Source organism: Trachemys scripta, chromosome 8, assembly GCF_013100865.1.
Source record: "Trachemys scripta elegans isolate TJP31775 chromosome 8, CAS_Tse_1.0, whole genome shotgun sequence".
NCBI lineage: Eukaryota > Metazoa > Chordata > Testudines > Emydidae > Trachemys > Trachemys scripta.
The window spans coordinates 92254455-92265806 of NC_048305.1; the positions used below are offsets into that span (position 1 = coordinate 92254455).

Here is an 11352-nt window from a genome sequence, read left to right on the forward strand (position 1 = left end):
AATTTTGGTCAATTTCACGGTCACAGGATTTAAAAAATCATAAATTTCAGTTTCAGATACTTAAATCTGAAATGTCACGGTGTTAAAGGGGCTTTTGAGGGGGTCACAGGGCTATTGTGGGGGGTTGTGGTATTTCCACTGTTTCTTCTGCACTGCTGCTGGCAGTTGAGCTACCTTCAGAGCTGGGCACCTGCAGCCAGACCAAGGCCCCTTTAACCTCTGAGTACCAGGACACTGGGCCTGGAGCTGGGGAGGGGCAGGGTTGGGGATGTCCTGGCCAAGGGCTCCTACCATATGCCAGGCTCCAGCTGCTGGTCCTGGCTGGGCTATTGCGGGATGGGACTTCCTCTTCCCCTGCAGGGGCCACTCCAAGGGGCTGGGCAGACCAATTTCCAGGAACTTCCCCTGGCTGTAGGAAGCTCTACAGCTGCAGGCTGGGAGCCCAGCTCTAAAGGCAGTGCCGCTGCCAGCAGAAGTGCAGAAATAAGGGTGGCATGATATGGTATTGCCACCTTTAATTCTGCGCTGCTGTTGGCTGCCGCACTGCCTTCAGAGCTGGGTGGCCAGCCAGCATCCATCACTCTCCAGCCGCCCAGCACTGACGGCAGCTTAGAAATAAAGGTGTCAGTGCAACCCCCCTACTATAGCCTTGTGACCCCGCACAACCTCCTTTTGGATAGAGACCTCCCATTTGAGAAATGCTGATCTCCTGTATAGTATAGGGTAAAAGCACACAAAAGACGAGATTTCATGGTCTGTGACGTGTTTTGCATGGCCGTGAATTTGGTAGGGCCCTACATACAGCATACTTCTTTGAGCATTTCGGCCCTTTAGGTTAAATGACATGGTGAAGGTTTTGGGGGAAATTTTCAGAAGGACCTAATTATCTTAAGAGTCTATATCCCATTTTCAAAAGTGACTTAGGCACTTAGGTTTCCTAAGTCCTATTGACTTTTAATGAAACTTGGGCTCCATAGTGCCTAAGTCACTTTCAAAAATGGGACTTAAGCTCCAAAATTCCTTAGACATTTTTGAAAAATTTCCCCTTAGTCTCATATGTTTGATTTACATAACTATATATATATAGAGAGAGAGAGAGTGAGAGAGAGAAAATCCCCATTTGCTAGCAATACCAGTCTAATGTAATTTTTTCAGTGACCATTACCAGACAGTTAAATGAAACTAACAGAGAGGAGCTGTGAGGAATGGCCCTTTGAATGCGCCCTTTAACTGAGGTGCGTCTGTTTCTCGGCAGAGACTCACAATCAGCGAGGAAGGCCAAGCTGCGTCACCATCGACGATTATGAAAACGAAGGTGGAAGCATGATAAGTCAGACAGTTGCCATGGCCATTGCAGGAACATCTGTCCCCCAGCTCACCCGACCCAGTAGTTTTCTACTCACATCAACGGTACAAAAATATTCCCCCTCGGAGCATGTGTAAACAGGCGGATATTTTATATGTGTATTCCCTAAGGGGATGATCACAAAACAGCAGGGACAGAGGTCAGCATGTATCTGTGCACGTTACATAGCAGGAGGGAGGGGTGGGAGATGTGAAACAGATAATGTTTGCACTAGGTTATTCCTGTCCTTGTGATGGGAGGGAGGGGACATAGTTAGAATGATCAGTTTTGCCAAGCGTCTGTTCCTCCTTCTCAAAGCAAGCTGATGAAAATGCCATACCATGGCTGCTGTTATGGTCATTACAGGTGAACTTCACCCTTTGGCAAAGGCTCTCAGCTCAAGGCCTCTGCCCCACTTAAACCCCACTTAATCAAGTCATAAATGGAGCTTGAGTGGGGTGTGAGCCTTGGGCTGGCCCTCTGCACAGGGGTGGATTTCACCTTATTTGGATTACAGTAGCACCCATAGACCCTTTAGGACCCCATTTTGCTGGGTGCTATACCCAAACAAAGAGAGGACAGCCCCTGCAGTGTAGAGTTTCTAGTCTAATGATACCAAGACCAAGAGGCTGAATGACTCAGACAGTGGAGGGGGTGATGGTCTGGAGATGAAGGGAACATCAGATTATACAGACCCATCATCTGCAGGTTTCAAGGTTGTTGGTGTTTTTTTTCTTCTCTACTGTAATTCTGCTAATGAATGGAGGTCCCTTGCCAGCCCGTTAACTAGCTGGAAATTTATTGAAAGCATCATAGTGGAGGTGGGTCTTGAGAAGGGGCTTAAAGGAGGACACTCTCATAACTTGAATTTAGCTTAAAATGTGTTGCTAGGGCTGAATTCCAGTGTCTTTTGTGTCATCTGGGCTCTGTCATTGTGGGTGATGTGGGTGATTCAGACGTTAGCTCATAATGATTATTTATGCAAATCTGCTGGCCCCTGCCCTTGTCTGACGGATGATGGTTGGTTAGCCCAGCGTAATTACCTGATGCAGCTATTTTTAATGGACTATCAAAGTATTTGGGGCACTAATCAGTGTGGCTGAAGTGATTGCTCCTGTCTGTTCAGAGTGGTCGGCAGCACTCGACCTTCTCAGCAGAATCCAGCCGGAGCCTCTTGATCTGCCTCTTGTGGGTTCTCAGGAATGCCGACGAAAGCGTCCTGCAGAAATGGTTCACAGACCTCTCCGTGCTGCAGCTCAATCGCTTGCTGGATTTGCTGTATCTCTGCGTCTCCTGTTTTGAGTACAAGGTACGGAAATATTGGTTAGTTGCATTCAACTTCCCTCGAGGCATGGAATGGGATTCAGACGAGCATCCAGGTACAAAGTGAAAGACAGACATCGCCATCCCTTACACAGTGCCAAAGAGCCCCCTTCCACCGATCACCCTCTCTTGACCCGCAAAATCCTGGTGGCTGTGCCTCTTTCCGTACACACACCAGCCCCCGGTCCTCTGCCTCTTTCCCTTTCCCTCCGTCTTCCAGCCACCAAGTGACTCTGTCCGCTTGCCACTCCCCTGGGCAGGTAGGTGAGTGCCTCCCCCAATGTATTACCCCAGAGGCTGCCACAGGAAGTAAGAGCAGAGAGAAGCTGACAGTCCTATTTACTCACTCTCAGGTGTCAGGGAAAACTTCCTGCAGTGGCAGTGGAGATTTAGCAGCTTCCCAGGTCACCGGTTGGTCCTCTGTCCTCCCTTTGGTCGTGTCTCCCTTGTCCTCTCTCCGCTGCAGGCTTGTCAGATCCTGCAGAGGACATCATGGCCTGGACATCTCCTACAGCACATCCTGATCCTCCAGGGTCTCCAGGGATAGGAGTTCTATCCATTTAGCCTTCTTGTCCATTCCAGGTAAAAGGAGGCTTCCCTCAACATCTGTGCTTTTCTGGTTTGAAATCTGCAGGGCAAGAAAGTGTTTGAAAGGATGAACAGTCTGACATTTAAGAAGTCGAAGGACATGAGAGCAAAACTTGAAGAAGCTATTTTGGGAAGCATAGGGGCAAGGCAAGAAATGGTGCGAAGAAGCAGAGGGCAGCTAGGTAAGTAAGCTTGCCTGTTGCTGCTGACCTTCCTATATGAGAGTCCCTTGAAACTATCCCCAAGGAGCCCCCAGATCCAGTAGAGTGCTGCAGGACGATATGCATATCGGTTAAGAGCTCCATCTGAAGAGCTACACAGAGGAAGCGGTTTGCAGTGCACAAGTTTCATTGGTCCTATAAACCCCAGGAACTATGCTGTATATTTGTGAGCACCATCTGTAGGCACTTTATCTGTTACCTAACTATTTACATATGTAGACTTGTCTCATTTATAGAGCACTCCTGTAGCAGTGTCTGGGAATGCTAGCCTGACCTTGTAGGCAGAACCAACACCCTGTCACTGTATGTCAAGGGTCAGAGTGGAAACTCAGTCCCTGAATGGATGGTGGTTTCTGCTAAAATGATAAGCAGTGAAATAGTTAACAGTTTTGGTAGTTACATTGCCATCATGTGTCAGAATTAACACCCCATTGAGAGTATTTGTTGAGTATGAGAAGAACGCTAGTCCAGTGGCTAGGTCACTAGACCCAGGAGAACCAGGGTCAATTTCCAGTTCCACCACAGACTTCTTGTGTGACATTGGCAAGACACTTAGTCTCTACGTATTTCAGTTCCCCATCTGTATAATGGGAATAATAGTATTTCTCTACTTCACAGCGGTGGTGTGAGGATAAATACATTAAAGATTGTGAAGTGTCAGATAATACAGTAATGGGGGGCCATATAAGCACAGTAGAACCTCAGTTACAAACACCAGAGTTACAAACTGACCAGTCAACCACACCCCTCATTTCGAACTGGAAGTACGCAATCAGGCAGCAGCAGAGACCCAAAAACAAACAAACAAAAAACCCCAAATACAATACAGTAATGTGTTAAATGTAAACTACTAAAAAAAAAAGGGAAAGTTTCAAAAAAAAGATTTGACAAGGTAAGGAAACTGTTTCTGTCCTTGTTTCATTTAAATTAAGATGGTTAAAAGCAGCATTTTTTTCTTCTGCATAGTAAAGTTTCAAAGTTGTATTGTCAGTGTTCAGTTGTAAACTTTTGAAAGAACAACTACCATGTTTTGTCCCGAGGTGTTCGTAACTCTGCGGTTCTACTGTACGGACAGATAAATGTTATGGCTTTGCATACTATAGAGTTTTCTCGTGCTGTCTGTCACGTATTACTTGCAACCAAGTCTTTGGTTGCCACATGGAAAAAGTTAATATTGATTTATTTAAAACAAATTTGATGTTACCCGACAGAAAGAAGTCCATCTGGGAGTGCGTTTGGAAGTCAAGAGAATCTAAGATGGAGAAAGGATATGACTCACTGGCGTCAAAACACAGAGAAGCTTGACAAGTAACTCCATCTTATCCTTCTACATCAATAACTGCATGGTCACGTTACAAACTCAAGCCCTGACTCTGCTCCCATTGAAGCCAAAGGCAACAGTCCAGTTGTCCTCAGTGTGAGCAGGATCAGGCCGTAAGCTCGGACAGGCTGATTATAGGGGAATAGTTTTAATGCTGACAGACACAGCATCACTTTCCATTTCTTTCTCAGCATTTCAGAATGAGACTTAAGACTAGTAAACTCTATTATCTTTTTAGATTCCTGTAGTGAGTTGTAATGTAAAGAAAAGATCCATTAGCTATATTTACAGATAGCATATATGTCTCATGTCATCTTTCCCTTATTCCATGAGAGCATTCTGGAGTTGTCCAAGCATGCTTTCCTTTCCTGTCCTAATCCATCCCTTTGATTATTTTTCCACATGTGCTGTGTTTTTAGAAGCCACAAACCACTCAGGTACTGTAGCATCGGTGTGTGGCTTTTTTGTGTAATTTTCATTTTGTACATCTGAACACTCAACCATTGCAGCTCTGTTTGTGATGCTTGGCAGAGGGTTTTGTGTGTGTGTGTGTGTGTAACTGGCTGAAATAATCCCTTTTGCTTGTCACACCCATTACTTTTTAAGTTCGCTTTGTTTTTTGCTAGAAGGCTCAGGAATGGTGTGTGAGTTTTGCTGCGCACGTTTCCCATTTTCTAAAATTGCAACCCACAGACTTCCATTCTCCCTTAATAGTACTCTGAAGGCCCAGCAAAAGGACTGGCCCGAATCCATGAACATCAAACAGCTCAAGTGAAGCTCTGAGGGAACTGGGAAATGGCAGAGCCCAAATGGACAGAAGTCCAAGCCACCCACAGTGCATCTACTCCTTCCCTCCACATGGCTGGACCCTGTTTCCCTCCTTTGTGGTCCCGTGGATTTCTGCTGTGCATGGATCCCTGTGCTTTGATCTTGACACAACCATATTCTCCGCCTCATCCCCTCCATGTTGCAGAGCACCCATCCAATCAACGACGCATGTTGGGGTACATAGTTCTCCTTCTGTGACATCTCCAGAGCGCTTGCCACCGGCACAACAGAAATGCAGTATTTTTACTGTTTGGCCCTAGCATATCTGTGTAACAAGCTTTGAATAGAATCCCAGGAGATTCACTGTTGCATTTTGCAGACATGTTTCAACCCAAGAGTTTTAGAAATTAGAGTTAATGTGAAGTAAGTGTGTGTTTGTGTGTGTGTGTGTGTGTACATGTGCGTGTGCATACATACACACACAGAGACAGGCACACACTACACAATGAATTAATGTTACATATGTGCGGTGTATCTTATACCTCTTCATCCACTTATTATATAGTGTTTGAACACATGTCAAAATGAGCTACACTGACACAAGTCAGCCATGCTAACCCTCTCCAAAAACCAAAGAACTCTCCCCACTTCTCAGGAAAAGCTTGAGTAAATAGCCTTTGTAACATATTCTGAAAGCCATCAAACTTAGATCTAGGAGATAGTCAAGGACCCTTCACTAAGAACACCCAGCCACCAGCCCTCAGACATAGGAATTTTTGGCTCAGCTGTCAAGAGTACGAGGAGATATGCAGACTCCTGTGTGCAAAGGGCTTTAGATCACAACCAGCACCTTGAACTGCATGCCGAAATGGATGGGAAACCAGCACAGTCTGTGGAGCAAAGGTGTGAAATGGTCCAGGGGTGAAACTCCCCTGTATAAGCAAGCAGCCTTACTCTGCAATGGTTGAGGATTCCAAGCTCTCTCTGAAGTAGAGTACACATTGGTGGTCCATTGGCATGGATGACTGTGGTGAGGTCTGTCCAAAAGGAAAGGCTGTAACCATCTAGCAAAAGGGAACTTCAATTCTACGGTAATGGGTCCCTTAAAAATACTTTGCATGAAGATGGAAAAAAGCTCTTTTGGCTACTGCTGCAATCTGGCTATCCAGAAGCAGCCAGGCATCCAACAACAAAAGACAGACATAGCTCCTGGAAATGAAAGGGCTAATGCCACCTCTACCATCCCTGCCAATTGCTTTTCCCCAACTCAGGACTGTAACCTCTTGTTTCATCGGCCAGGTAGCTTTTATCCAAACCTCCAGTCATGTCCAGACATTGGCAAAGCTGAACTGCACTGTCAGATCCAATGAAATAGAGACACGGGAGCAAATTCCTCCCTCATGTGATTCCATAGCAGCGGATATAAAAAAACACCAGATACGGATTTGGCTTATAGAGCTGTGTGTCATCATCTTGCTGATGCTACTGTACCCCAAACAATCTCTCTTATCCCTGCTAGTGGCCTCACATACCTGTTGAACAGCTGGAGTCTCTAACGGAACTACCATGGTAGCCAAAAGATAATTTAACTTTCTCTCTTAAAAGAAAAATCTGCTAAAACAATTCCATAAACCCACTCTCCAAGTCATACTTGTGCATTCTATTCTGAGCCAAATCTGGCCTCTCTTCTGCACAGCTCCCACTGGTTGCAGTGAGAGTTGTGAGCACATACTCCATCTACGGGTAGAATTTGGCACTTTGAGTTTAACATTAGAATAATCACAAGTGAACGTAGAGTATTATTCAATACAAAGAATTCTGTACAGCCAAGTGAAGTGATCCCACCCAGCCCTTCTTTTTGCAATTGATATCCTTTAAATAGTGGTACAGTCTATGCCTCAATCCAGAGCCTTCATAGTCTAGAGATTTAGGACTAGAGTATTCTCTTATAGTCCGGCCTCCGTGGTAGGGTATGGAGCAGGCATGCTGCAGCAGGAGCTCCAGGAGAAAATTTGGTTGAGTTAGGTAGAATTGCTCCCAGGGCCCTGGAGGAGCCAGTGCTGTAGCAGGAGCTCTGGCATCTTTGAAAGGACCGTGTGTGCATTTTGCCTGCATCCAGCCAGCTCATTTGTGTGTCCTTCCCATACTGTAGCTTTTCCCTACACAAGGATGCAAGGGGAGCACCCTCCCCACCCACCTTCCTGCTCAGCCAAGCAAGGCAAGCCACAATCACACACTTAAAATTACTAGTGGATATTTGCCAAATTCAGCTAATTTTATTGAAGTTAAATAGTGCCACTGAAGACATGGGACTACCAGTGAGAGTAGGACTGGGGCCACAGTCAGCTTTTCCAGGAAAGCAGGTGCATTGTATTTAATAGCACAATCATATGATTTTCTCTGGAAAGCTGATATTTAAAAACTTTTAATATAATGTAGAGGCAAAAGAATAAATACCAGATATACATACTACATACAGTATACTGGACCCAACCTAGCTACTAGGTTGCAAACTAGTGCAGACAGTGCAAAAATACTAGCTCATAGAGCACCATCTTGTGTTCGTATCCTGTAACATAAAATAAAAGGTGTTTTATTTCTTTTGTTGCATGCCTTACAATGCTATTAAACCACCTTTGAAGTAGGACTTTGATGCTTATGCTGTTATTAGAGGGTTACTGCTAGAGTAATGAAAGGAAAAGAAATAATCATGACCTAGCCTGAGGATGATAAACCTAAATCACACTGAATTTTTTATACATTAATTAAAAAAAACATTCTCCCTCCCTCTGTACTCTTTCATATATTAGTGCATTTAGATAGTCTTGTGGTGTTGTCCGTAACTAACTGTGTGCATTTATAACAAGGTTTTCCCACTGGTGAGCCTTCAGAATATGGCGGCCTGAATTTTAAGCTAACTATAACTTGAATGCTGTCTTTTCTTCTGTTAGATCAAGGGCAGAGATAGAACATGAAGCGCTTATTGATGGAAATCTTGCAACTGAAGCAAATCTGATTATTTTGGATACATTAGAAATAGTTGTCCAGGTAAGGACGAGGGGGATTTTGCAGATGTCCGAATAACATTTGCTAGCAGGTTAAGTGGTTCAGATTCTTAAACTATGCCCTCCTGCTGTTCGTATTTAAACTTTGCTGCTGCAGCAGAAAGGGGGATCCAGGAGGTGAGATCCTAGAATAGATAAAAAATCCCAGTGATTTTTTTTCCCCAAGCCTTATAACAGTCTGTTTCATAAATCACAAGCATTCCTCCAACCTTCTGTAAAGGTGCTTGTCGCCCTCATTAGTGTAATGCCGGAAATATTTGCTTGCGTGTTTTAAGGTATAAATAATGCCTGGCAGAATGTCATAATTCCATGGTCCTGCCCTCCTCTGACAAATTCCTGCTAGTTCCTTCCCAGGTTTGCCATTCTGCCCCAGGGCTCTGCAGGAGGCATTGTGCTTCCCAGAGGCACATGGGGACGGTGCCACGGGAACTATCCCATAAGGAGGTGCAGTGAGCTCCTCTCTGCAACTATGTCCCTGTTGCTCTTTGTCTGTCAGGTTGTTTAAGTGTTAGCAGGGAGCAATCGTGGCCCCATTGAAGTCCATGGCAAATCTTCTGTTGACTTCAGTGGAGCCAGAATTTCACACAGAGAATCCAGTTGTGGCTGGCTGTTGTGCGGGGCACATCTTCCACCTTCCAAACCCACTCAAGAGCCAGCCAAAGTGTGTTTCTAAAACAGTACTTGTAATAGAGCTTAGCGCATACATAATGCTTCAAGGGCCAGATCCTCAGAAGGTGTAAATCGGCTTCAGTAAGACTCCTGATTTCCACCTGTTGAGGATTTGGCTCAGAAACTTGTGAGGTTCACACATTTGTAATAGGTCAGTGAAGATTATTCAGGACAGTAGCACCACCTGATCGGCCGAAGGGTTAACTTTGTTCATGTGACTGTTGATTTAATTTTGATGACAGACTGTGTCTGTGACGGAATCCAAAGAGAGCATTCTCGGTGGGGTGCTGAAAGTTCTTCTCCACAGCATGGCCTGTAATCAAAGTGCACTTTATCTGCAACACTGCTTCGCCACGCAGAGAGCTCTGGTTTCAAAGGTGAGTGTCCTGCAGGGGGCTGTCACATGTAGTGGGGATTTCTCTTCAGTATTTGGGTCATGTCACTACAAGGCTGTAGTTTTGTACTTCCTAACGTTAGTGTTTACGCTGTGTGGTTTGATGAATGAAAGGAGGCTGTTTGTTCTTCAAGTCTGACTACTGTGGACAAAATGAATTTGTTTTGCTGGGCTGCTTGTTAAAATGATATCACATCTTTTCTACACACACTGAGCTGATGGGCAAGTTAGAGCCTCTCTTACTCATTGAGACCTATTAGAGCTACTTACCCCCACCCTACCAGTGCCTAAGGAGCCCATGTTGCTGTAATGCACACCAAGGACCCTCTATCCTAATGTAACGTCACCTTTCTTCTCCTTCTTCCAGCTCCTCGTCATGTAATTTACGCCCTCTTGACATGGGTAATGTAGAGGTTAATATCTTAATGGAGTCCAACCTAGTGTACAGAATTTGACCCTCGGACCTTGGAGTTTGATCCATGAGTCTAATGAAGTTTGAGTAAGAAAGGCTAGGAGTCTAAGCTGGCTTACCGTAGAAACTGAGAGAACTGGAAGAAAATGTAATTTACACCGATATAAACTCCTTGTAATGTTACTTAGGGCTTGTCTCCGTGAACAGTTAGACCGCAGCAAGCCGGGGTGTGAATATAACCTCCCGCTAGCCAGTTGTGGTCTGTCTGTCCATGTGCATCCGACTGACACGTGTTAACAGTTCATTTGAGTGCTTTGATCTAGTCCTCTTTGTAACAGGACTAGCCCAGAGCACTCTAATGAACTGTTAATGCACACAGACAGACCGCCGCAGACTAGTGCATGGTAGAGTTACACCCCAGCTTGCCGCGGTTTAATTGTCCGCGTAGATAAATCCTTAGATTCACCTCGGAACTTGATCCAGTAGTTGATGCTGGCAGCCCCAGCAGAATTACTTTTCTCATGTGCTGTCATTACAGTTCCCTGAGCTGCTGTTCGAAGAAGAGACCGAGCAGTGTGCTGATCTCTGCCTGAGGCTTCTGCGACACTGCAGCAGCAGCATTAGTACCATACGGTCCCATGCGAGTGCCTCTCTTTACCTCCTTATGAGGCAGAACTTCGAGATTGGAAATGTAAGTATATGGCTGCTGCTAACATTTGGTGTTTGCTTATATTCCGGTAGTACCTAGAAGCCCCATTGGCAATCAGGGACCCATGATGTGGGGCGCTGTACTGGTGAGAGACAGTCTCTGCACCAAAGAACTTACAGTCTAAATAGGCAAGACATGCAAAGAATAGGAGGGGGAAACAAAGGCACCAAGCAGTGAAGTGACTTTGCTGTGTGTCACACGTCAGGTCAGCGGCAAAGCAGAGATTAGAACCCCAGCCTCCTGCATTCTAGTGTGATGCCCTGACCCCTAGACCGGGCTGCCTCTTCTGTCATTTTATAGGGACTTATTAAAAAAAAACGGACGAGGACCTCCACTGAAATGTAGAATTTTTCTCAAACTGAACGACTTCTTGTTTACTACTCACTGTTTTTGTAGGGCCAGGTCGGGCTGTTAGGCGCAGGCCCTTTGCGGGAGATGGTGTGGGGCCACATTAGGCCAGGAGCGCACAGTGACACACAACACTCCTGGGAAATGCCACCACTGCACTACCTCCTAGGAGAGCACAGCCGGGATTCT

At 45.4% G+C, this 11352-nt stretch overlaps 1 protein-coding gene across 9 annotated transcripts in view; it reads left to right on the forward strand.

Annotated features, from left to right (window-relative positions):
• DOCK7 (dedicator of cytokinesis 7) overlaps nt 1–11352 on the forward strand; it is a 155845-nt gene that overhangs the window by 117813 nt on the left and 26680 nt on the right. For 5 of the 9 annotated variants that reach the window (XR_004646968.1, XM_034780462.1, XM_034780463.1 and 2 more), the window contains 8 exons: nt 1256–1410; nt 2472–2654; nt 3303–3438; nt 4689–4785; nt 5218–5235; nt 8518–8614; nt 9543–9677; nt 10645–10797. Coding sequence is in view for 8 of the 9 variants with exons in the window: in XM_034780462.1 (XP_034636353.1) it covers nt 1256–1410; nt 2472–2654; nt 3303–3438; nt 4689–4785; nt 5218–5235; nt 8518–8614; nt 9543–9677; nt 10645–10797 (974 nt within the window). In the remaining variant the exon portion in view is untranslated. The remainder of the gene's footprint in view (nt 1–1255; nt 1411–2471; nt 2655–3302; nt 3439–4688; nt 4786–5217; nt 5236–8517; nt 8615–9542; nt 9678–10644; nt 10798–11352) is intronic. The other 4 variants (XM_034780464.1, XM_034780465.1, XM_034780467.1 and 1 more) reach the window with 1 other exon arrangement.